The sequence below is a fragment of the Dama dama genome, chromosome 18, assembly GCF_033118175.1.
Source record: "Dama dama isolate Ldn47 chromosome 18, ASM3311817v1, whole genome shotgun sequence".
Lineage (NCBI taxonomy): Eukaryota > Metazoa > Chordata > Mammalia > Artiodactyla > Cervidae > Dama > Dama dama.
In genome coordinates this window covers 41,231,134-41,258,910 of record NC_083698.1, presented here as the reverse complement: position 1 = coordinate 41,258,910, position 27,777 = coordinate 41,231,134, and the positions used below count along the sequence as shown (strand labels likewise).

The 27,777-nt window shown below is 36.5% G+C and overlaps 1 protein-coding gene across 1 annotated transcript in view; it reads left to right on the top strand.

The window, feature by feature from the left end:
• The window catches only part of RSBN1L (round spermatid basic protein 1 like), a 79,137-nt gene that overhangs the window by 34,375 nt on the left and 16,985 nt on the right, over window positions 1-27,777 (top strand). Inside the window, exons 2-3 of the mRNA XM_061165170.1 lie at window positions 7,183-7,299; window positions 14,435-15,075. Coding sequence (XP_061021153.1) covers window positions 7,183-7,299; window positions 14,435-15,075 — 758 coding nt within the window. The remainder of the gene's footprint in view (window positions 1-7,182; window positions 7,300-14,434; window positions 15,076-27,777) is intronic.

Here is a 27,777-nt window from a genome sequence, read left to right as displayed (position 1 = left end):
GCCTTTATAAATAAAAATGCATTACTGTGTAGTAGCAGCAGACTTGAGGTTGTTTAGATGGTGGAGTTCTCAATTGTTACGGCCCAAAATGTTTATTATACCTCAGTAGTATGGGTAGATAGATAATAATAGTCTATATGCATAAGGCATATTTTATAAAATGTTTTTGTATAGACTTCTATTTAATCTTACCTAAACTCCATTTTACAGCTGAAACTGGAGATCTGAAAGTATGTTAGTTATCAGGGTTATAGAGCTTAAACTTGAACCTGGGTCTTCTGAGCTTGTGAATTTCCCACTTAATCATAGCTCTTACATGTCTGCCTGTAACAAGCAAATACCTAACAACATCTTTATACTATCTGGAACATGGCTACAGAAAATTTAATGAATGTACTTTAAGTTGGGTTTTGAAAAAGGATGTGCTCTGACAGGAAGCAAAAATTTCTCTGAAGAGTGAGTGGGGTCGAGACTGAGATAGATGTGTATGTACGGACAACAGTTATGCCACAAAAATGCTTTTCTGCTATGTATATATAGGCTTATTTGTTTTTGTTTCCTTTGTTTTGAGGGTATAGGATAGGCAGTAAATGCAGTTACGTTGTCGGTCACTCTTAATGTCTTGACTTTGCCATTGTTTTGTTTCCATAGGTGTGTTTCATATAATGACGTCACACCTTACTTTTTCTTGAACTATGTAATACTGTACTTGAGGGCATATTTCAAGACCCCTTTTTGTGTATTCAGTTCAGTTCAGCACTCAGTCGTGTCCGACTCTTTGTGACCCCATGGACTGCAGCACGCCAGGCTTCCCTGTCCATCACCAACTCCCAGAGCTTGTTCAAACTCATGTCCATCAAATTGGTGATGCCAATCAACCATCTCATCCTCCGTCACCCCCTTCTCCTGCCTTCAGTCTTTCCCAGCATCAGGGTCTTTTCAAATGAGTCAGTTCTTCGCATCAGGTGGCCAAAGTATTGGAACTGCAGCTTCAGCACCAGTCCTTCCACTGAATATTCAGGACTGATTTCCTTGAGCGTTGACTGGTTTGCTCTCCTTGAAGTCAAAGGGACTCTCAAAGAGTCCTCTCCAACACCACAGTTCAAAAGCATCAGTTCTTTGGCGCTCAGCTTTCTTTATAGTCCAACTCTCACATCCATACGTGACTACTGGAAAAACCATAGCTTTGACTGGATGGACTGTTGTTAGCAAAGTAATGTCTGCTTTTTAATATTCTGTCTAGGTTGATCATAACTTTTCTTCCAGGAAGCAAGCGTCTTTTAATTTCATGGCTGCAGTCCCCATCTGAAGTGATATTGGAGCCCAAAAAAATAGTCTGTCACTGTGTCCATTGTTTCCCCATCTATTTGCCATGAAGTGATGGGACCAGATGCCATGATTTAGTTTTATGAATGTTGAGTTTTAAACTGGGTTTTTCACTCTCCTTTTTCACTTTCATCAAGAAACTCTTTAGTTCCTCTTCACTTTCTGCCATAAGGGTGGTGTCATCTGCGTATCTGAAGTTATTGATATTTCTCCTGGATATCTTGATTCCAACTTGTGCTTCATCCAGCCTGGCATTTCACATGATGTATCTGCATATAAGTTAAATAAGCAGGGTGACAATATGCATCCTTGACGTTCTCCTTCCTTAACTTGAGAACAGGCTGTTGTTCCATGTCTGGTTCTAACTGTTGCTTCTTGAACTGGAAACAGATTTCTCAAGAGGCAGGTCAGGTGGTCTGGTATTCCCATCTCTTTCAGAATTTTCCACAGTTTATTGTGATCTACACTATCAAAGGCTTTGGAATAATCAATAAAGCAGAAGTAGTTGTTTTTCTGGAACTCTCTTGCTTTTTAGATGATCCAGCGGATGTTGACAATTTGGTCTCTGGTTCCTATACCTTTTCTAAATCCAGCTTGAACATCTGGAAGCTCCTGTTTCACGTACTGTTGAAGCCGGGCTTGGAGAATTTTGAGCATTAACTTTGCTAGCGTGTGAGATGAGTGAAGTTGTGCGGTAGTTTGAACATTCTTTGGCATTGCCATTATTTAGGTTTGGAATGAAAACTGACCTTTCCAGTCCTGTGGCCACTGCTGAGTTTTCCAAATTTGGTGGCATATTGAGTGCAGCATTTTCACACCATCATCTTTTAGGATTTGAAATAGCTCAACTGGAATTCCGTCACCTCCACTAGCTTTGTTCGTAGTAATGCTTCCTAAGGCCCACTTGACTTTGTACTCCAGGATGTCTGGCTCTAGGTTAGTGATCACACCATCGTGGTTATCTGGGTCATGAAGATATTTTTTGTATAGTTTTTCTGTGTATTCATGCCACCTCTTCTTAACATCTTCCATTTCTGTTAGGTCCATACCATTTCTGTCCTTTATTGTGCCCATCTTTGCATGAAGTATTCCCTTGGTATCTCTAATTTTCTTGAAGAGATCTCTAATCTTTCCCATTCTATTGTTTTCCTTGATTTCTTTGCATTGATCACTGAGGAAGGCTTTCTTATCTCTCCTTGCTATTCTTTGGAACTCTGCATTCAAATGGATATATCTTTCCTTTTCTCCTTTGCCTTTTGCTTCTCTTGTCAGCCATTTGTAAGGCCTCCTCAGACAACCATATTGCCTTTTTGCATTTCCTTTTCTTGGGGATGGTCTTGATCACTGTCTCCTGTACATTGTCACAAACCTCTCTCCATAGTTCTTCAGGCACTGTGTCTATAAGATCTAATTCCTTGAATCTATTTATCACTTCCAATGTATAATTGTAAGGATTTTGATTTAGGTCATACCTGAATGGTCTCGTGGTTTTCCCTACTTTCTTCAATTTAAGTCTGAATTTGGCAATAAGGAGTTCATGATTTGAGCCACAGTCAGCTCCCAGTCTTGTTTTTGCTGACAGTATAGAGCTTCTCCCTCTTTAGCTGCAAAGAATATAATCAACCTGATTTCAGTATTGACCGCCTGGTGATGTCCATGTGTAGAGTCTTCTCTTGTATTGTTGGAAGAGGGTGTTTGCTATGACCAGTGCGTTCTCTTGACAAAAACTCTGTTTGCCTTTGCCCTGCTTCATTTTGTACTCCAAGGCTAAATTTCCCTGTTACTCCAGGTATCTCTTGACTTCCTACTTTTGCATTCCAGTCCCCTATGATGAAAACGACATCTTTTTTGGGTGTGAGTCCTAAAGGTCTTGTAGGTCGTCATAGAACCTTTCAACTTAAGCTTCTTCAGCATTACTGGTTGGGGCGTAGACTTGGATTACTGTGATATTCAATGGTTTGCCTTGGAAACAAACAGAGATCATTCTGTCATTTTTGAGATTGCACCCAAGTACTGCGTTTCGGACTCTTGTTGACAGTGAGGGCTACTCCATTTCTCCTAAGGGATTCTTGCCCACAGTAGTAGATATAATGGTCATTTGAATTAAATTTGCCCATTCCAGTCCATTTTAGTTCATTGATTCCTAAAATGTCAATGTTCACTCTTGCTATCTCCTGTATTACACAACTGATATACTCCTACTGCAGAAACTTTTTGCCACTTTAAAGTAATGGCTGTTAATTTGCATTATCATCTTTCATTCTGTTTTTTGAATGTGTGTATATTAATTATAAATTCTTAAAAATTGTGGTTTGTAGAGGCAGGAGGTAGGTAGAGAAATCTCTTTGCCTTCTGTTCCATTTTTCTTTGAACCTAAAACTACTTAAAAAAAAAAAAAAAAAGAAAAAATCTGTAAGTAAATATATTCATAAATAAAGCCTATAAAAATTGGATCATGCTATATTACAGTTTTATTTCCTGAGAAACTAGTTTAATTTTATTCTGCAAAAATATATTCTGTTGTAGATTTATAGCTCATATTCTTTATTTGCCATTAAAATTCTCTAGTTGTTTTAATCTTTGGGGTTAGAAGTCAGGCTCATGGTTACCCTTAGCACTGCGTAAAGACTGAAGGGAACACAGAGGGGCACTGGGTGCTGTTTATTTTTGTGAAAATTGAGTGGTTTATGGTACTTAAGGCTTTTTGTTTTCTGTATGTATATTATACTTTAATAAACTTAAAAGTTTAATAGTTATTGAAATAATACATTTAGGTTAATAAATATTTAGGGATAATTGGAAAAAAATGTGGAGACATTTCAGATAACTGTTTTCTTCAGTTGTGATTTTAAATGATATGTAACTAGTTCATTTTTAAAAAGTGTGATTACTTATGCAATATTAACTTATATGTGTCTAGGCTCCAGCTATTTGTGCTGACATTTTATGGCTGAATGACAGTCTATTATATGATTTCAAGGATTTTAAAACATCAAAAGTAAGAATAGTGAGGTAATCTGAAGTATGAGAACAATTTAATCAACTCTAGAATTTTAGAATAAGTTGTATATGAGCATATATCAGAACTGGAAAAGGTCAGTTTTCATTCCAAACCTAAGGAAGGGCAATGACAAAGAATGCTCAGACTGCTGCATAATTGCACTCATTTCATATGCTAGTAAAGTAATACTCAAGATCCTTCAAGCTGGATTTAGACAAGGCAGAGGAACCAGAGATTAAATTGCCAACAACCATTTGGTCATAGAAAAAGCAAGGGAATTCCAGAAAAAATATCTGTTTTCATTGACTATGCTAAAGCCTTTGACTGTAGATCACAACAAACTGGAAAATTCTTCAAGAGATGGGAATACCAGACCAGCTTACCTGCCTCCTGAGAAAACTGTATGCAAGTCAAGAAGCAACAGTTAGGACCAGGCATGCAACAATGGACTGGTTCAAAATTGGGAAAGGAGTATGTCAAGGCTGTACATTGTCACCCTGTTCATTTAACTTACCTGCAGAGTATATCATCTGAAATACCAGGCTGGGTAAATCACAAGCTGAAACGAAGATTTCAGGGAGAAATGTCAACAAGCTCAGATACACAGATGAAACCACCCTAATGGCAGAAAGCAAAGAGGAACTAAGGAGCCTCTTGAAGGTGAAAGAGGAGAGTGAAAAACTTGGCTTAAAACTCAGCATTCAGAAAACGAAGATCATGGCATCTGGTCCTGTCACTTCATTGCAAATAAATGGGGAAATAATGGAAACAGTGTCAGACTTTATTTTCTTGGGCTCCAAAATAAAGCTGACGGTGACTGCAGCCATGAAATTAAAAGATGCTTGCTCTTTAGAAAAAAAAAACTATGGCAGACTTAGTGTATTAAAAAGTAAAGACATCACTTTGCCCACAAATGTCCGTATAGTCAAAGCTATGATCTTCCCAGTAGTCGTTTAATGGATGTGAGAGTTGGTCCATAAAGAAGGCTGAGTGCTGAAGAATTGATACTTGCAAACTGTGATGCGGGAAAAGACTCATCAAAGACTGCAAGGAGATCAGACCAATCCATCCTAAAGGAAATCAACCCAGCATATTCACTGGACGGACTGATGCTGAAGGTGAAGCTCCAACACTTCAGCCACCTGATGCAAAGAGCCGACTCACTGGAAAAGACATTGATTCTTTTTAAAAGATGGTTTTATGTATTTATTTTTGGCCATGTTGGGTCTTTGTTGCTGAGTGCGGGCTTTCTGTAGTTGCGGCACACAGGCTTCTAATTGCCGTGGCTTCTCTTGTTGCAGAGCACGGGGTCTGGGGTGCACAGACTTCAGGGGCTGCCCTCCCAGACTCTAGAGTAGAGGCTAGATAGTTGTGGCAGTTGGACTTAGTTGCCCCGTGGCGTGTGGGATCTTCCCAGATGAGGGATGAAGCTTATTATCTCCTGGATTGACAAGTGGATTCTTTACCAATGAGCCACCAGGGAAGTCCTCAAATCTGTATTTTTAAAATTAATACGTTTTAAAAATACTTGTTAAGTACATAGATTTAATGTTTTTTAGGAATTATCTGTTTTAGTAGTCTAGAGAGTGGTTCAGTACGGTAGCCCTTCATCTCACATGGCTATTGAACAGTTAGAGTTGAGCTACTTTGTATTGAGATGTGCTGTGAATGTAAACTGTAGACTGAATTTTGTAATCTTATCATGAGTAAAAGAATGTGAAATATCTCAATAACAGTTTTTTAGTATTGGTTCCCTGTTGAAAAATATATTATTAAAATTAATTTCACTGGCTTCCTTTTGTTTCTAATGTGACTGCTAAAAATGTAAATTTACTTATGTGGTAACCCTTATATTTCTATTTAACAAAACTGATCTAGACAGTAATCTAAATAAACTTTAGATGACTAAGACCTGAATTTAGGGTAGTATTTATAGAAAGAGAAGTATGAAGGGATTTGAAGAAATGATGCCACTGGCACATGTGGTGTATAATCTTGGCTGCTACAGGATGTTTTGCAGTTTTGTGTGAAGTTTTGTGTCATAACTTTGTAATTGTAGTGAGCTCTTTGAGGACAAGGACTTCATCACTATTTTAAAGTTCTCCTCTACATTGTTTTTGCTGGGTGCATAGGAGCTTGATTGAATAAACAAGAATTACAAAAGGACATCAAATAATTTTGCAGACACAAAGTTTGAATTTTAGAATGTGGACCAATGATTCTTTGAGTTCCTATATGCTTTATTTTAATATCATAGTATCACTAGTTAGCCAAGTCAATCATGTCTTTTTTAAAAGATACAAGGGTAAGGAAACTTAACATCTAGTCTTATATGTATGTGTGTGTATATATATATACGTATATATACCAGACTCTGGGTAGTCTTTTTATATATTCCTTCATTTAGCCCTGGTGTAACCTATGAAAATTTATCATCCATCATTGTAAACATTAGGCCATTGAGAATGAGTATTTTTTCCAGTGTTGTGTTAACCAATATGCCCAACTTCAAAACTAGCCCTTTTTACACTGTAGTTTACTCTCCTGATTAAAGTTAGCCAATTATTTTAAGTGATTTGAAGTTAGGCTGATGTTGTGTTGGAAATGAAGTAGGTGAAGAATAATCTGTAGAATAAAATTTGTAATGATACATTTTGACAGCTTATGATGTATATATTCCAGTGTTTAATATATGAAAGGAAATTTAAAAATACTTCCTAAAAACTTAGAGAAAGAAAAAAAGGTGTAAGTGTTGTTCTTTCTGATTTCCTTGGTGTATTGTAATTTGAGAAATTGCATTGTAGTTCATGAAAAAAAGTTGTAAGATGTTTTGAAGTATTTATTTTGTCTTTTAGATAAAATCAAAGACAAAATTAAAGAGAGAGATAAAGAAAAGGAGAGAGAAAAAAAGAAGCATAAAGTAATGAATGAGATCAAGAAAGAAAATGGAGAAGTAAAGATTTTGCTGAAAAGTAAGTTTATATTAAGTGATTTCAGTTGTACGATGTTACATTGTTCAGTATATTTATTGGCTTAGTGATTAAAATAAGAAATGTTACTTGGTGCTGAATTTCACTGAGAATAAACATTTGTGGTCAAGATATGAAAAGTTAATAGTGGACTTTTCTAATTTGTATAGTAACATGTCTTTAGCATATTTATTTAGTGAGTTATTGGAAGTAGTAAAGGTAATTATTAGGTTCCTTGAATTATTTAAAAATAGGTTATATAATTCTGTGTTTACATTACTAGTTTATCGATATTTGGATAATCCAAAAGAAAAGACTAAAGCAGTATTTACCATGATAGAGAGATATGGCAGAGGTGGTGATCTTACCAATATTTGATGATAATCACTATGCATAGTTTAGAGGGAGCATTTTACTCTGAGCTAAATAACAAGATGTTCTGTTTTACTGTATGTTTCTTGCATGCTTAAGAATATCCTCTTTTTGTTTCCTATTTTTTTCTCATTATAACTGTTTTAGTTATTATGTGGGGGTGGATGGTTAGGTAATAATATAGATCCTATCAATAAATATGAACTCTTCGAGAGAGAATTTGTGATAGAAAGATAGTTTTAAATTCACTCAGATAGGAAGGTAAGAAGAATCAGTGGCATTTGCTTGCTTGATAGCTAGCAAATTCATTAACTGCCTCATCAAGTCAGCAATTTGTTGATCATAACACATTGACTTTTATTAATTTCATGTTGAATTTGCATGTGCATAAGCCTTTCTGTCTACGTAAGGGAGAGAAGTCCATAGCACTGTAGGTGCAATGAAATAACTGGTTAATTACATAATTTAAGGTACATAGACTTTTAGATTCTATGATTTCATTTAACTCTTTGTCCTGTTTCCACATGTTCTTTGGTGTACTTTGGCTAAGCTCTTCTTTTCTACTTGTCAGAACTTTATTTTCTAAAAAATTCTTTTGACCCTGAAGAAACATCACAGAGCTAAAGTTGGTGACTGCTTGGTTAATGCTCATGGTCCTTTCGTTTTGTTTCTTTGCCAGTGTGTTTGATGTCTGTTGTCCAAACAGATTGTGAGGCTCTGAGACAGAAATTGAATATAATCACGCTAGGGCTGTACAGCAGCTTATGATTCACACTTGAAATGTTTTTTTTCTTTACCATATTGGTGTAGTCATTTTTTAAATTGCTTTAGTCACATAGTCATTTTATTATTCATTTGAGTGTCCAGTGTTGTAAATTCCTATCACTTGGTTGAATGTTAAATTCCTTGCATACCATTAATGTGAAGTATGTGAACCTCGAAATTACATATGCAAGCAGAATTTTAAATAACCTAAAAAGTGGAGATTTTTCTAGTAATATACAGTGGTAACCTTGATTTTGAAATAAATGAAAAGCTTAAGAGATAATTAAGCTAAACTGAACCCTAGTGATGATAGAAGGGAATAAAAGAGATTTGGAAATAAATTGATCTCTGGGATGACATAGGAAAATATACTTACTGTGAAATGGAGGTAAATAATAATTACTGCCTTTCAGGGTTGTGGAGATTAAATGACGTTAAGTATAGGGGAAGTACCAAGTACAGTGTCTAGTCCACAGATATTCAATAAATAGATACGAATCTTTCTTGTTAACATGTACAAAAGATGAACTCTTGTGATTAAAAACAATGAGAAAACTTATCTCTCCTCGGAGGGTAAAAAAAACTGAAAGTGAAAGTCACTCAGTTGTGTCTGACTCTGTGACCCCATGGTCTATATAGTCCATGGAATTCTCCAGGCGAGAATACTGGAGTGGGTAGCCGTTCCCTTCTCCAGGGGATCTTTCCAACCCAGGGATCGAACCCAGGTCTCCCACACTGCAGGCGGATTCCTTACCAGCTGAGCCACAGGTAGTATGTAGATAATTAAATGAATAAAAACATGATTAACTTGTGAGATTGTGCCTGTCCCATGGTAAGCAGTGAGTAAGTACTAGCTACTGTTATTATCCAGCACAAACAGTTTGTCCCACTTGTGTGGCCAGCCATTTACCGAGTGAGCCTTATGATCAGGGAAAGGCATCCTTTGTTATTGGTGTCTTGAAGGAACAAGAAAATCAATTAGGTTGGGGGAGTTAAGTATGCTGTTCTTTACTGCCTTGTGCCCCATTTTATGGTTTTTGACTTTTCTTCCCTTTATAAGTTTCTTTTTCTGATGATGCCAACATTGCAGGGCAGACACAGGCATGGAGTGGGTGATGACCCTTGAATATCTGAAATAGATGCTAACTCTTTCTCCACACCAATCTTATTTCCTCCAGATTTTCATTAAAGCTGCATCAAGTATGACTAGAGATGTATATATGATATGATTACATACATAGCAGAAAGGTGTTATTAATGGACAAATCTTATAAATTTTTTTCACTGATAAAATAGGAGTTTGCTTTATTAGAAACAGTTTAAAGGAACAAATAAATTTGAAACATAAACTTATTTAGCTCATTTTTTATTTCTAATGTCTACCAGTTACTTTTTCTGAATATACTTATATGTTCCAGTCATTTTATGTTCTTTGTAGATAAAGGTGTAAGAACATGGATGTTACCAGTATAGTATTTTTGAGAGTAAATTTTGTCATTATAGCATATCAAGGAGCTTGATGGTGAGCAGGTGCAAAGGGCATTAAAAGAAGCCAGTGTTCAAGGTTATTAGTAGTGTAGTAAAGGTCAGGGGTAGGTAATTCTTGAAAGGAAGAGTGAAAATGTTGCTGTGCGTAAAAGGAAAGTCATTCCCAGAGACCACAGGCCGAAAATAGCTAAGCTAATTACTACTTTGTTTCTGTGTATGATAATGAAATTATGTATATTACTTTCCATATTAAATATGAAATCAGATCCAGTGTTTCTGGCAACCTTTATTAACACTCAAAATATACTAGGGTTAGGAATGGGAATTAATTCTAGTGATTTTGTAATTTTTAAAGATTTTTAAAAAATAACTTGCCGTTAGTAACACATACTGGATTTTCTTTTTTATCTGTGTTTGTGATTTTTTTTTTCCTGTCTCTATCAGAGTGTCTCTTCTGGCTGTGTGTATATCTCCATTTATCTTTGTGTCTGATTCTCTCTTTGACTATCTGTGCATGTGGGGAGGGGGCGGGGTATGTGTGTTTGAAATCTACTGTACGGATCTTCAAGGGGAGGGTCTCCCATCAACTACACTTCTATACTTTTTGAGGGTCCAAATTACTTAACAGTTCTTTCTGTTATGGGTATTTACAGGATCCTCTAATAAAACACTGTAGTTCTGATGTATTGGGCTCTGTTTGAAGAATTATGAATTTAGAGTAAATATATACTTTAAATACCATTTAGTATAAGAGAAGAACATTAATATTCAAAATAGTCTTACCGCCTTAAGTATTTAAAAATTTCCTACATATATATCTATTGCGTTTCATGCATCATTCCAAGACAGGAAATGCATTATATAAAACTTAAAAATCTATCTAGTAAAGGCTAGCGTTTGATGTACAGATACATTTTATTTGTATCCATTGGAGGGGAGGGGTCCAAAAGAACACCCCCAGGTTTGATGATTTGCTAGGAGGACTCACAGGACTGGGCCTAAGTTTGTACTCATGGCTGTGACTTAACGGTAGAGGATACGAAGTGCAGTCAGTAAGGACAAAAGGCACATGTGGCAATTTCTGGAGGAAGCTAGGTGCAAGCTTCCAAGAGTCCTCTCGTAGTGGAGTCACACAAGATGCACTTAGTTCTTCCAGCAGTGAATTGTGACAACATATATGAAATGTTGTCTACCAGGGAAGCTCAGTAGAAACTTAGTAGTTGGGGTTTCTGTTGGGAACTGGTCACATAGGCACCCTCTGTCTAGTTGTAGCAAAATCCAAGGCTCCCAGAAGGAAAACAGGTGTTCGATATAAACCATAATATTTGCAGAAACAGTTTAGGCACAATGAACCACTTTTATCAGAGAATAGTAGTAACCTTCCCAAAATACAAGTTCTCAGGTGCCAACCAAGGGCCAGCCTTGCAAGCAGGCCTTTCTAAGGATAGCACTCTCAGGCATTTTATGTTAACTCTCTTCTGTTCATGGTGCTCACTTTAGTATTTAATTATAATTTGTCATGTAAGTTTAATTACTTGATTTTCAATATAATAATCTTTTGACTAATTTGCTATTAGTTAGCGTTTCTCAGTTTCTATTATACTACAACTATTTTCATCTATAACTAAGAAAGAAACTATTGTACCTGTTTTATTTTAATGTAACATGTATTCTGAATGTTTTCTATTTTAACTTTTAAAAAATGTATTAGATGTAAATTAATTGGGTATCAAGGTTATATTTTCATTCAAATGAAATTCTGCTTGTATTGGCAAGCTGTTTAATTTGTGCAATTTTACATGTATTTCCAGTGTAGTTATTAACTATACCTAGAACAGTTAAACTGTTTTAAGTCCTGTTTTTTTTTTATTATTGATTTTATTTAAGTTCTCTGTTTTAATTCACTACTGTCTTTTTTCCTCGACTCATTTGGATTTCACTTACGTATATAAACCTCTTTTTATCTTTCATTTTGATTAACTCTCTATTTTAACTTTTCATTACTAATTTTGTTCCTAAGATATTAACTGAATCTGATGTTTTGATCATTTATACCTGGGTAGCAAGTATGAATTTGTTTTTATATTTTTAACTTACTTACATGTAGACTCTTGAGAAAATTAACACTTTGCATTTTATGGATTTGCAAACTTGTGTAATCAATAATGTTGGCAGATTTTTAGTTTTGCTTTTCACAGTAATACCAATTTGGCCTTCATTTCATACTTAAGAAGTTTTAGACGAGATGGTTAATTATTAACATTAAACTTTCCCTTTTTAAGAATTGCTGTGAACTTGAGAGAATTTTTATGCTTTTTGTTTCAAGGTTAGGATACGGTGAAAAACTGACTGAACTGGAAACAGGGGATAACCCTGTAAACGTCAGGTAGTCTGTTGGTGAGAGAAATCTTTGTATTCGTGGATTCATTAAATGTTCATATATAGCAATGTACTAGATGCCAGAAAAGCCAGGAGGGATTCAATGATTGGTAGAAAAAGTGTTTCACTAGGAATTTATTAAAGTTATTTGTTTCACTCAGACATTATCCTGAAGGATATATGTTATACAGGCATCCTGTGAATGAAAAAAATAATAACTTTGTTTGACTGTATCATATGTATTCATATATATAGAATATATAATAACAGTTTATGAATTTAGAGTGAAAATGTTTCCGTTCCAAAGAAAAATGATGAAAATAACATAAGAGTTGTCTTTATAGGATGGGTAAGAAAGTCCAGTAGTGAGTACTGGGACAAGGCAAAGATGTTTTGGGGAAAGGAAATAACTTTACCAGTAGTAGAAAGATAAAGTAGGATTAGGTATGTTTCATAAGAAATTGTAAGTAGTGTAACTGACCAGAGCATCGTGGTACTTGAGGACACTGAGTTTGGATTCTAGACTGAAGAGATTGTATTTTATTTGGTAGTCATTGAGAACCCTTGAGAACAGTTGAATGAAGGGATGAACATGATCAAAACAATATATAAAACTTATAGAATTAGTGTTATGGCTCTAGCATTAAGGATGAGAGTTAGTCATGAGGCTTTTAGATCAGAAGCTCAGGCAATAGTAGTATCATGGAAGTTAAAAGTAATCTTAAGGATGAGGTGGGTGATTACATAGAACCTTGGAGAGATCAGGAAAAATGACTTGAGAGAATATAATTGGACTTGATATTTGAACAATCTGGGAAAGTAAGTTTGAGTAGACTGGAAACAGACCCAGAATTTAAAGGATAGAAATAGTCTTGTAATAAAGATAAGATACTGGTGGGTATAGTGGTTCTTTATGAGAAGTTTGATGGTCAAGAGAAGAGGAGAGAACTTTAAGCAACGGGTTTTGGAGTTGGTGGGAGGGACTTGTTTTTGGAAAGTAGGCAGGACATCTCAATCACCAGAGACAGAAAAGAATAGCAGAGATATGTGAAGATGGGAAAATTTAGATAAAGAAGCAAGTTGCGAAGATTTAATTCATGACTGGTTATCTGTAAAAGTGAAATAAAAGATGGAAACAGTGAATGCTTTTTTTCTCTCAATTGTCATCTTAATAACTTTTTTATTTTGTCTTAGGAACCCCAATATTTTATTAGGATGTTTGTTCCTTTCTGTGTTTCATATTGTCTAGAAATAAATATACTGTGATAATGTTGTATTTAATATGTACACTTAAATTCTATAGCTGTATAGCCACTGAAGATTAATCTTTTATTCTTTGGATTTCTAAATTTCTGAGCCTAGTGTCTACTTACCTTTGGTTACAGAGGTTCATTAATATATAAACTTATTATTGACCCATTTCTTTTTCTTTTCTTTAATTTCTCTCTTTACCAGTAAATGGATATCGTTTGTACTTAGGACATGAGAAATTATTCTGATTTTGTCATCTCTTTATGGTACCTTGCTGAGTTTTCAGTGGGAATTTTGTAGACTCTAGTAGATCTAGAATAACCTGTTTTAGATTAAAAAGTAGTTTACGGAGAAGGAAGTATGGTAAAGAGCTAAGGAATTTCTGTGTTTGTTGCTTGTACACTATTGCAAGTGTTTTTCTTCTTTGCTGATTTGTAAATCTTGACACCTGTATGTGATTTTTAAGAACTTAAAGTAAAAAAGATACATATCAATGGAAAATATCTGCAGGGCATTCATTGTTCACATTGACTTTGTTCAGCTTTCCATTTCTGATTTTCTGTATTCAAAATTTGAAGACTATGATTTCTAAAACATTAATTTCATTACTTCATTAAACACTGATTGAGCATCTAATGTCAGAATGGTACCATTCACTGTAAGCATAGCTGTCTTAAGCCTTCCTCTGTGTGTATGTGTGCCTATGTGTGTGGAGAGAGGGAGAGAGCCTGACTAAATTATGATTATCAATACTGTGTAAAACAAGTCCCAAATATAAACTTCATTTTGTGTAAACTATGCTTATTTTTATAAAACAGTTCCTGAAGCATGATATTTAAAGAAAGTAAAATACATAGTTTCAAAAAAAATTTTTTCCCAACAGGTGGGAAGGAGAAACCAAAAACAAGTGTAGAAGACTTACAAATTAAGAAGGTAAAGAAGAAAAAGAAAAAGAAACACAAAGAGAATGAAAAACGGAAGCGTCCAAAAATGTATAGCAAATCTATTCAAACTATCTGCTCAGGATTGCTATCTGATGTTGAAGATCAAGAAGCCAAAGGTATCCTAAATGATAACATAAAGGATTACAGTGGAAAGAGTTTGGATACCAAGAATTATGATTCCAAAATTCCAGAGAACAGCGAGTTTCCATTTGTCTCATTAAAGGAGCCACGGGTTCAGAACAACCTCAGAAGGCTGGACACTTTGCGGTTCAAACAACTCATTCATATTGAGCACCAGCCTAATGGAGGTGCATCAGTTATCCATGCCTACAGCAATGAACTCTCCCATCTGTCTCCTGTGGAGATGGAGAGGTTTGCAGAAGAGTTTGTGGATCTGGTGTTCAGTGAAAATGAGAACTCTGCAGCTTTCTATGTAATGGGTATTGTTCATGGGGCAGCTACTTATTTACCTGATTTTTTAGACTACTTTTCATTTAATTTTCCCAATTCACCAGTGAAAATGGAGATATTGGGAAAGAAGGATATAGAGACAACGACTATGTCCAATTTTCATGCTCAGGTAAGAGGTTTTAGTTGTGGTTTTTTTTTAAACTTTTAATTATATGTTTTAGACAAGTTAATTATGTTCTTTGATCCTCATTTTCTTACATGTTTGCAATAAAAAAGGTAAGGATATAACGAAACCTCTTGGGGATATTAAGAATAAATTACTCTCTTGATGTGAACACTAAAGTTTAAATTTCAGCTTCTATTTGTCTGTCTTTTCTTAAAGATAGTGAAATAATTAAGATTCTGTTGTCCTTTTTTCCTTGGATTTATTTTGGGAGTGAAATGAATTTACCTATTTATTATTCCAGTCCATACGATAGTTCTCCTGCCTGAACATCACTTAAAATTGTCTTCTTGCTTTATGCAGTAGTGCTTTAAAAGTGCTTAGCATTGGATTCGTCATATGGAAGGTGCTGAATAAATGTTGGGTATTCAACATATTGTGGTACAAAGGAATCACTAGTTAAATATGTGATTATGTGAGAATATTAGCATATCTGCATATATTGAGCTAATTTCTATTTCCTACCCTTCTCATTGTAGAATGTACATTATTTTAAATTAATTAATTAATTAATTTTGGCTGCATCATGCAACTTGTGGGATCTTAGTTCCCTGACTAGGATTGAACAGTGAAAGACTGGAATGCTAACCATTGGACCACCAGAGAATTCCTGAATATACCTTACTTTAGAATGCAGAGGCAGAATCCAGTCCACTGGCTTTAATTAGAAGTGAATGTAGGCCCCATCTAAAGGCTGGTGCATCATTATTCATTCTCAGATCAGAGACTGCTTAGGCTGAAGATCAGCAATTTTCATGTTTATCTGTGCTAAAGTTTCCAGTATTCTAAGTAATAATTGATATTCTGGTTTGAAAAGAGGAAAAAAAGTGAAGAAAGTTTCAGAGAGATCTTAGTGATCATCTGTTCCAATCTTTCTCAACTTAAACACAGATAGGAGTCATCTAAGGTTTTAAGGTTGGCAGCAGTGCCAGAAGCAGAACACAATCTTCTTAATCTCCACGCAAGACCCCTTTCCTTATTTTGAGTATATATCTTTTTTTTGTGTTTGTTTAATATCTGTTCAAGTTATAGTTTCCACTTTAAATGATAATCTGGACATTCAGTCACACCCACACATACCAACCTCCTCACCCCACAGTATGTTTGGTGTGTATTCTATAATATACTGGAGTCTGGATAATGTGCTTGTATTTAGCATTTTAATATGTGTGTTGTGGGGGGGGGGTACTTACTGTTGGAGAATTAGAATTTAAATATTTTTTAGAGCTGAAAGGGAGCTCTAGAGCATTTGTCACTTGCTCTGTCATTTTATAAATTTCAGAATGGTTAGTAGTTAGACTGGCATCTAGTAATAATGTCTACTATTTACTGAGTACTACCTATTGACTACCAGGAGCTGCTTTAAGTACTTTATATGTGATAACCCATTTAATCTCCATTACCATTTAATTTTAGCAATGAGGAGAGAGAAGAAATAACTGCTCAGAAACCTTTGGTATTAGATCATTGATTTGTTTTTCATTTATTTTATGTCTGCTAAGTGCTAGGTTTTATGGTAGACCTCTTAGACCTCTTGGCTTCCAATGTAATTTGTTTCCACTGTATCATAAACTTTCTTTTGCCGTACAATGCAAATTATTTCAGTCATCTTTTAAATGTCATAATACGTTTATTTGCTTTTCAGATAGCTTTTAAGGTTGGGAAGTATTAATCTTTTATTAATGGATGTTTATTAAATGATAAGCATTTTCATCCTAACTTGTGTAATATATGCAACATGAAAACCATACTTCTGTTGTTAAATACAATATCTTGCTGGGACTTGTTAATCAGGCCGGTGTGTGACTAGGTAGTGAGTCTCCAGTCCTTGTAGAGCCACCTACCCTATTGCCATTACCTGTTAAACAGTTCTTGGATAACACATACATTTGCAGCCTTTGTTACCAGTTGTGGCTGTGGCCCTGTATCTGTGTGATTTGGCAGCTACAGGGACTGCTTTTACCTCTTTAGCTTTAGATGTGGTGGCAGGAAATTGCCTGTGCAGCATTCATGTGCCTTTACCCCCATGGTCCTCCAGATCCAGCCATTCCCGTGGTGTGAGAAGGAATACCTCGCGAAAAGCTTCCCTGAGCTGCTCATTTGATGTTTCTCCAAACCAGATTCTTTGTTTTTTTAAGAGCTTAGAAGACTGAGGAAGTTGTTTTCCTTAGACTAGTTGTCTGAATATTTGTTTAATTAAAATCAGAGCAGCAAAAATCATTTGCCCTATATCTGTAGACACTAAAGGATGACAATATAAGTAAGATGTAGCTATTTCTATGATCTTTATAGTGATAAGGTTTATCTTTGTAATATTACTCTGTAGTTTTCACAAAAATTCATTTTATATCTTTTTAGCTTTTATCCTTGAATCATGTTAAAGATTTTTTGGTGTAGGTATCAGAGTATATCTGTGTACACACACACAAACACACACACACATACCACTGACAAAAAGGACCAAGTATCAGTGTATATCTGTGTACACACACACACACACACCACTGACAAAAAGGACCAAGTATCAGTGTATATCTGTGTACACACACACACCCACACACACACCACTGACAAAAAGGACCAAGTATCAGTGTATATCTGTGTACACACACACACACACACACACACACACACACACCACTGACAAAAAGGACCAAGTATCAGTGTATATCTGTGTACACACACACACACACCCCCCACTGACAAAAAGGACCAAGTATCAGTGTATATCTGTGTACACACACACACACACCCCCCACTGACAAAAAGGACCAAGTATCAGTGTATATCTGTGTACACACACACACACACACACACACACAAACACACACACACACCACTGACAAAAAGGACCAAGTATCAGTGTATATCTGTGTACACACACACACACACACACACCACTGACAAAAAGGACCAAGTATCAGTGTATATCTGTGTACACACACACACACACACACACACACACACACCACTGACAAAAAGGACCAAGTATCAGTGTATATCTGTGTACACACACACACACACACACACCACTGACAAAAAGGACCAAGTATCAGTGTATATCTGTGTACACACACACACACACACACACACACACACACACACACTGACAAAAAGGACCAAGGCACAAGACGTCCTGTTCTTTGGTCATTGGTTTTGGATTTCTTTTTACTTGTATAATTCTGTTTTTCATCTTCCTCTATATCCCTGCAGATGGCCTGAAAAATTTGAAGACATGGTGGAATTATATGTGGTCTTATAGGTTGTGTCATTTTTCTGATGTTGTGATTCTGAGGTTAGTGATATAATATCAGTCAAACTGTATGATAAAATTCTGTTTGAGAATAAAAATGGATTTTTGTGGAAAGCTTGTAACCTATCTATATCAGATATTTGGCTATAGATCAAATCAAACAAACTCAAAACTAAGTGGCTTAGAGGTATTTCTCACAATTTGTTGGCCTCTCTGGACAGTCTTTGTCAGCTCAGTTGGTGACTGGATAGCTTCATTCATGTCTGGTGGTTTTCAGATCAGTTGTTCTTAGGAGACCTTGCTTACATGTCTGGTGGTTTGATGCAGTGTCAGTTGGGGTGATGATCACGTTCTTCTCATCTTCTTGCAGGTTAACGGGCTTGTACACGTGGTGGTAGTTGCAGGCCTTATAGAGCAGAAAGAGTGCGCCTCTGCTTGTTCTGTGTTTGCTAATGTCCCACTGGCCAAAGGAAGTCATGAGGCCAAACCCAGATTCACTTCTTGATAGTAGGAGTGGCACAGTCATATTGCTCAGAAGTGAGTATACATGCTTGTGAAGAGATTTTGGCCATGTGCAATCATCCACATCTCTCTTGGGCTTCCCCTGTGTCTCAGACAGTAAAGAATCTGTCTGCAATGCAGGAGACCTGGGTTTGATGCCTGGGTCAAAAAGATCCCCTAAAGAAGGGAATGGCTACCCACTCCAGTATTCTTGACTGGAGAATTCCACGGTGAGGAGCCTGGAGTACTACAGTTTATGGGGTCACAAAGAGTAAGACACGACTGAGTGCTAACACTTTTACTTTTTCACATCTGTCTTAGTCTACTGTCTCTATTTTGTTCAAATAGTCATTTGGACATTTATCATTCTCCTATGTCTTTCATGGTATGGGAACAGAAAGGCAAGTAAGACAGGATTTTTATTTGTCAAGGAATAATTGAGATTATTGTCTTGACACACAGTATTTAATCAGTGTGCATTCCAAACCCTGTAGTTAAGTAAGAACTTACTACTACCGTGAGGATATGAAAACTGGGGCAGTTATCTTCCAGTCACCTTTTTCCCGCCCTCAAACCTGGTTCTGAATTACTGCTAGCAAATAATTTACATCACGTGTTAACTCATGATTAAATCTACCAATATTTTAATAGCGAGTTCAGTTCAGTTCAGTCACTCAGTCATGTCCGACTTTTTGCAACCCCATGAATCGCAGCACGCCAGGCCTCCCTGTCCATCACCAGCTCCCAGAGTTTACTAAAATTCATTTCCATTGAGTCAGTGACGCCATCCAACCATCTCATCCTCTGTCATCCCCCTTCTCCTCCCTCCTTCAATCTTTCCCAACATCAGGATCTTTTCAGATGAGTCAGCTCTTCTCTTCAGGTGGCCAAAGTATTAGAGTTTCAGCTTCAGCATCAGTCCTTCCAATGAACATTCAGCATTGATTTCCTTTAGGATGGACTGGTTGGATCTCCTTGCAGTCCAAGGGACTCTCAAGAGTCTTCTCCAACACCACAGTCAAAAACATCAATTCTTTGGCACTCAGCTTTCTTTATAGTCCAACTCTCACATCCATACATGACTATTGGAAAAACCATAGCCTTAACTAGATGGACCTTTGTTGGCAAAGTAATGTCTCTGCTTTTTAGTATGCTGTCTAGGTTGGTCATAACTTGTCTTCTAAGGAGCAAGCATCTTTTAATTTCATGGCTGCAGTCACCATCTGCAGTGATTTTGGAGCCCCCCAAAATAGTCAGCCACTGTTTCCCCATCTATTTGCCATGAAGTGATGGGACTGGACGACATGATCTTAGTTTTCTGAATGTTGAGCCCTAAGCCAACTTTTTCACTCTCCTCTTTCACTTTCGTCAAGAGGCTCTTTAGTTCTTCACTTTCTGCCATAAGGGTGGTGTCATCTGCATATCTGAGGTTATTGATATTTCTCCCGGTAATCTTAATTCCAGCTTGTGCTTCTTCCAGTCCAGCATTTCTCATGATGTACTCTGCATATAAGTTAAATAAGCAGGCTGACAATATACAGCCTTGACGTACTCTTTTTCCTATATGGAACCAGACTGTTATTCCATATCCAGTTCTGACTGTTCCTTCCTGACCTGCATACAGATTTCTTAAAAGGCAGGTCAGGTGGTCTGGTATTCCCATCTCTTTCAGAATTTTCCACAGTTTATTGTGATCCACACAGTCAAAGGCTTTGGCGTAGTCAATAAAGCAGAAATAGATGTTTTTCTGGAACTCTCTTGCTTTTTTGATGATCCAGCAGATGTTGGCAATTTGATCTCTGGTTCCTCTGCCTTTTCTAAAACCAGCTTGAACATCTGGAAGTCTTTGAATCTTAGCCCTGGCTCTGCAAAATGAGGGGAGAAAACTAACAGTTATTGATTTCACTTGGGGTCATTCATTCATCATGCTAGGCCAATGAAAATGATTCGACATGGCGTCTTTGACCATTGCCTTCCTTTGTACTGAATTTTCATTTTGACCAATTGTGCTTGACATATACAACTTAAATGGTTGATCTGATCTCTTATGGCAGGAATCAGATGTTCTAATTGAGAACAGAGACTTTTTCCTTTATTATACTAATTTAAATAATGAATAGTAACACATTTATTCTTATTTTAGTTATATGGATATTTTTGAAATAAAATATTGATTAAATGTTATAACCTGTTATATATTTTACTTTGGAAGGGTATGCTGGATGTGATGGGGGAATAGCTCCCCCTTGTGGCACATTTATTTTTGTTAGATGCTTAGATCGCCTCAGTAGAATGTGGTGAGCTTGACTTGTTTTTAATAAAAACTCACCAGAATTGGACCAGTAGCTTCTTCTGCTCACACTGCCACATTTTTTTATACTGTAGTAACTGTCCTGTTTTTTGTATTTTTTTTTGTATTGATGATAATACTTGCTAGAAGCATCTATAATATCTTTTCTATTTATCGTGAGTTAACTATAATATATACTGTCCCCTGGAGAAGGACACGACATTGCACTCCAGTATTCTTGCCTGGAGAATTCCACGGACAGGCAGCCTGGCGGGCTGCAGTCCAAAGGGCTGCAGAGAGAGAGTCATAGACAGCTGAGCGACTGAGCACATACTGTATACTATAAAGTGTTCTGTGCAGTTTTTAATATCTTGGGATGCTGACAGGTACGCTAAAAGAAAACAGGTAAATAAGAAAAACATTTTGAAATCAAAACAGTTTGTTTATTGCTGGGTGAAATAAGTTTGTTTATTTTGAGTCTTCTCACAACTTTATAACGTTTAGTAGTGTGTCGCGAACCTCCCAACCAGAAGAGCTTTCCAATCTTATTGGACTATAGAGTCTTCTCTTCAGGGACTGGCACATCAGGGAGCACATTTTAGGAAACAGCATTATTTCAAGTGAGTCATTGCCAGTGTTTTTTTTAGTTACATATGTCCAATTTGCTTCCCTTGTTGCAGCAATTTTTATAACTAAGAGAAAGCAGTATATTTTTGGCAATGTATTACCTGTCATAAAGGCTACTTTTTTCTTTAGTAGCAAGCCAAATGTATTTTTGTTTTTAAAGATTATGTGAGGAATAATGAATAGGGTTTTAGTTTAAACATAAGCTAATTGAACAGTCCCTTTCCCATTGACCAGAACTTACAGTTACTGACAGTGGGTACAAAAAGTCTTCTCTTTCCTCCTCTCTCATTCCCCTTACTCCCCTTCATAACATTTACAGAGAATAAATGGAATAAATAAAGGGAAATATGAAAGTGTAGTCATGATGGTGGTAGGTTTTTTGTGGAGTAGAGGACTCTAGGGGAGGTTTAGGTTAAAAATGTTACATCTGTTGATAGCTTTTACAAATATAAGTATCCTTTCTGCCTTTTATTATGTTGTCTTCTGAGAGGTATACCCTTTAAGGAATATATACCTTTTAAGGTATACCTTCTAAGGAAGCATATAGGATATGTTTTAATGCAGTGATACATATTGATATTTTCAATTTTTTAACTGCATCAGAAAACTAATAATTTGATTACTGTTCACTGAAGCAAATACAGTGATCTTATGCAAAGTGTCATCAGAATGTGAGATTTTCCAGATAAGTGGTTTTTCTGAATAATGGAAGCATACAGTCTTAAGAACCAAGATTTTATTGAAGATATCCTTTTTACTGAGGATTGTTCTTGTTCCGGAGAAGGCAATGGCACCCCACTCCAGTACTCTTGCCTGGAAAATCCCATGGACGGAAGAGCCTGGTGGGCTGCAGTCCATGGGGTCGCGAAGAGTTGGACACGACTGAGCGACTGACTTCACTTTCACTTTTCACTTTCATGCATTGGAAAAGGAAATGGCAACCCACTCCAGTGTTCTTGCCTGGAGAATCCCAGGGATGGTGGAGCCTGATGGGCTGCCGTCTGTGGGGTCACACAGAGTCAGACACAGCTGAAGCGACTTAGCAGTTGTTGTTCAGTCACTAAGTTGTGTCTGACTCTTTGTGACCCTACGGACTGCAGCATGCTAGGCTTCTGTGTCCTTCACTGTCTCCTGGAGCTTGCTCAAACTCTCTGAGTCAGTGATGTCATTCAACCATCTCATCCTCTGTCGCGCCCTTCTCCTCCTGCCTTCAATCTTTTCCAGCATCAGGGTCTTCCAGTGAGTCGGCTCTTCACATCAGGTGGCCAAAGTCTTGGAGCTTCAACTTCAGCATCAGTCCTTCCAGTGAATATTCAGGGTTGATTTCCTTTAGGATGGGCTGGTTTGATCTCTTTGCTGTCCAAGGGACTCTCAGGAGTCTTCTCCAGCACCATAGTCTAAAAGTGTCCATTCTTTGGCGTTCAGCATTCTTTATGGTCCAACTCCCACATCGGTACATGACTACTGGGAAAACCATAGCTTTGACTGTGCGGCCCTTTGTCAGCAAAGTGATGTCTCCGCTTTTTAATACACTGTCTAGGTTTGTCATTTTCTTCCAAGGAGCAAGTGTCTTTTAATTTTATGACTGAGCATATTCAACATAATTTATGTTTTTATTTCCATCTAGACTTGTCATTATGGTGTTATAATTCCGATGAGCTAGGGCAGCTGCAGTTGTGTATACCTTTTGCCACTCCTTTCCCTTGTAATTGTAGTTTCTTATCCTTTATGATTTTTTATATTAGCTGGAATTATGCCAAGTGTAGAAACATATTTAGGAAGAGTATCCTCATATGAATCATGGCCTTCGTGACATTTATTTTAACTATTTCGATATTGTTTCAGCTCTTACCTTTTTCCTTTTTTCATCCCACTGCTCTTGAATTGTAATTGTTGGATAAATTATTTTTGGATAATTGGGACTTTTTCCCTAATGATTATTGTAGATTTCTTTTTGTTCCGTGCTACAGAGGAAACTTAATTATTTGCTGTATAATATTTCATTATTACAGATGTCATGTAAATCAAGGCATACTATTTTTTTTTGTGAGCGGTGTGTGGATTATATTCTTCTATCTCAGGTTTCATCAAGAAATATATACTTTTTGAATTTGAATATGTGTAGTTTTCCATGTTTGAAACATTAATTGTTCAAACAGATTTAGCGTATGTTTGAAGTATCGGGTTATTAATCTAGAACGTGAAAGTGTTAGTTGCTCAGTCGTGTCCGACTCCTTGAGACCCCGTGGACTGTAGCCCGCCAGACCCCTCTGTCTGTGGAATTCTCCAGGCAAGAATACTGGAGTGAGTTGCCATGCCCTTCTCCAGGGGTTCTTCCCGACCCAGGAACCAAACCCCGGGTCTCCTGCATTGCAAATTGTTTACCAGCTGAGCCACCAGGGAAGCCACGAGAATATTAGAGTGAGTTGCCATTTCCCTGTCCAGGGGATCTTCCCAACCTAGGGATTGAACCTGTGTCTCCTGCTCTGTAGGCAGATTCTTTACCCACTGAGCCATTAAAAGTTGTATTAATATGAAGTTGCTCAGTTGTGTGTGACTCTTTGCGATCTGAACCCATGGACTGTAGCCTATCAGGCTCCTTTGTCCATGGCATTTTGCAGGCAAGAGTACTGGAGTGGGTTGCCATTTCCTTCTTCAGGAAGGAATTAAATGATATGCATTGAATGGTATATAATTAAAAGTTACATTACAGTGTATTTATTTATTTTAATTGGGGGTGTGCATGTATGCATGCTAAGTCACTTCAGTCGTGTCAATTTGTGACCCTATGGACCGTGGCCCGCCAAGCTTCTCTGTCCATGGGATTCTCCAGGCAAGAATACTGGAGTGAGTTGCCATGCCCTCCTCCAGGGGATCTTCCTGACTCAGGGATTGAACTTGCATCTCTTAATGTCTCCTGCATTGGCAGCTGGTTTCTTTACCACTAGCGCCACCCTGGAAGCCCCTAATTTGGGTATAGTTGATTTATATTATTATTAGTTTCAAGTGACAAACTAGAGCTTCGCAGTTTTTTTAGATTATACTCCATTTAAAGCTCTTATAAAATATTGTCAATATTCCACATTCTGTACATTATTTCCTTGTAGTTTATTTATTTTGTACGTGGTAGTTTGTACTTAACTCCCTGCCTCAGTCTTGCTTGTCCCCCTCCCCCTCACCCCTCTTCCCACAGGTAACTACTAGTTTTCTATATCTGTGAGTCTGTTTCTTTTTTGTTATATTCATTAATTTTTTAGATTCCTTATATAACCAATAACACACATAGTATTTATCCTTATGTAAGTAATAATATACATAGTATTTATCTTTCTCTGTCTGACTTATTTTACTTAGCATAATACTCTCTCAAGTCTATCCATGTTGTTGCAAGTAGAAAAGAAATGCATTCTTTTTTATGGCTGAATAGCATTCCACTGTGTGTGTGTGTGTCTGTATGTGTGTATGTATACACACACACCATGTCTTTGTTATCCATTCATCTGTTGTTGGACACTTGGGTTGCATTCATATCTTGGCTGTTAGAAATAATGCTGCTTTGAACCTTGGGATGCATTTATTTTTTTGAATTAGCATTTTCAGTTTTTTTGGATATATACCCATGAATGAAATTGCTAGATTGTGTGTAATTCTATTTTTTAGTTTTTTGAGGAACCTAAGCTGTTTTCCACAGTGGCTACACCAGTTTACATTCACATTAACAGTGTACAAAGGTTCCTTTTTCTTTACATCCTCTCCAACATTTGTTATTTTTGATCTTTTTGATGATAGTCCTTTTGACAGGTGTGAAGTGATGTTTCACTATAGTTTTGATTTGCATTTCCCTGATGATTAGTGATGTTGAACATCTTTTCTTGCGCCTGTTGGCCATCTATATATCTTTTTTGGAAGAATGTTCAGGTCTGGCCATTTTTTAATTGAGTTACACTGTATTTTAAAATTCAGGTTACTTTCTCAAGCTAAGATTGTAATGAATTTAATTTTTAAAATTTAGTTTTAAATTTAAATATATTTATATCCATTCTATTGAGTCATCAGATTATTATCTTTAATATTTGGAGAATGAATGTTTAGAAGAAAATTCTTTTTTCTTTTAAACCCGATAGCTAAGTATATGTAATTTATATAGAGACCATACTTTCTAGTGGAATATACACTTATCTATGGTTTTAATAGTGGACAAACAAAATGTACTTTACAGTTTTAGCACATTTTGGTGAAAATGGAAGGGACTTGTGCTTTTATTATAGCAAATTACATGTGTAAAAGAATTTTACATATATATGTATTTTACCATGAGATGACAAGAACTATGAATATTCAAGTACCATATTTAACATTATAATCCAACATGTAGAGTCTGTGTTTACTTTATTCTTTAAAATTTAGTTTTTTCCATATATCCTTTGAAATATTTATGAATTTTAATAGGACATACTTCAAAAAAATCATCAACAAATATAGCGTTGTTTAAGACATGTCAAACATAGGATTGGTTTGCTAGTGTGTGAGATGAGTGCAGTTGTGCGGTAGTTTGAGCATTCTTTGGCATTGCCTTTCTTTGGGATTGGAATGAAAACTGACCTTTTTCAGTCCTGTGGTCACTGCTGAGTTTTCCAAATTTGCTGGCATATTGAGTGTAGCACTTTCACAGCATCATCTTTTAGGGCTTGAAATAGCTCAACTGGAATTCTATCTCCTCCACTAGCTTTGTTTGTAGTGATGCTTCCTAAGGCCCACTGACTTCACATTCCAGGATGTCTGGCTCTAGGTGAGTCATCACACCATCGTGATCATCCGGGTCATGAAGATCCCTTTTGTACAGTTCCTCTGTGTATTCTTGCCACCTCTTCTTAATATCTTTTTCTTCTGTTAGGTCCATACCATTTCTGTCCTTTATTGAGCCCATCTTTGCATGAAATGTTCCCTTGGTATCTCTAACTTTCTTGAAGAGATCTCTAGATCTCCCATTCTGTTGTTTTCCTTGATTTCTTTGCACTGATCACTGAGGAAGGCTTTCTTATCTCTCCTTGCTATTCTTTGGAACTCTGCCTTCGAATGGGTATATCTTTACTTTTCTCCTTTGTCTTTTGCTTCTCTTCTTTTCATAGCTATTTGTAAGGCCTCCTCAGACAGCTATTTTGCTGTTTTGCATTTCTTTTTCTTGGAGATGGTCTTGATCTCTGTCTCCTGTACAATGTCACGAACCTCTGTCCATAGTGCATCAGGCACTCTGTCTATCAGATCTGGTCCCTTAAATCTATTTCTCACTTTCACTGTATAATCATAAGGTATTTGATTTAGGTCATACCTAAATGGTCTAGTGTGTGTATTCTAGGTCTGAATGTGTGTATTCTTACATATACTCTCTTGGAAAGAAGAGAGTCCAGCATCATCCATTCATTTGACTTTTGCTTTAAAAGTATGTTTTAAGTACCCATTTCTTTACATTCACTTGTGCTTAGCATTTCAGAAGGATTCTCTCACTGGAAATTCCTCCTTCCTCAAGTTAATTTGTTGATAATTGAGTCACTGCCCAAATCATTAAGTTGATCATTATTGATATTGTGATACAGTAGAATGAACCAGCTGGATGGCAAAGACTGGATTCTGGCTTGGTTAGAACTGGTTAATAGTTTAGACAGTTATTGAAGTTAACACAAGACAAAGAAGTTTGAAGCACAGAAAATTTACTTATTTGTGTGAAGTGGAAATCCTGCCTCTCAAATATGACTTGTAATCAAATGATACATTTCAAAGCACTTGTAAACTTGTGTTTAACAACAAAAGGTATTTGATTTCACTGAGATATTTATGAATTGTAATAGAAGTCTTTTAATTTTAATGAAGTCTCTCAGAAAGTCGTGATCATTTGCAGATCTAGTACTGAGGCCACAATCTCAGAGTCAGCTAACAAAATTGATATCAATCCTGATAATTTTGTTAAATTTTAAGTTGA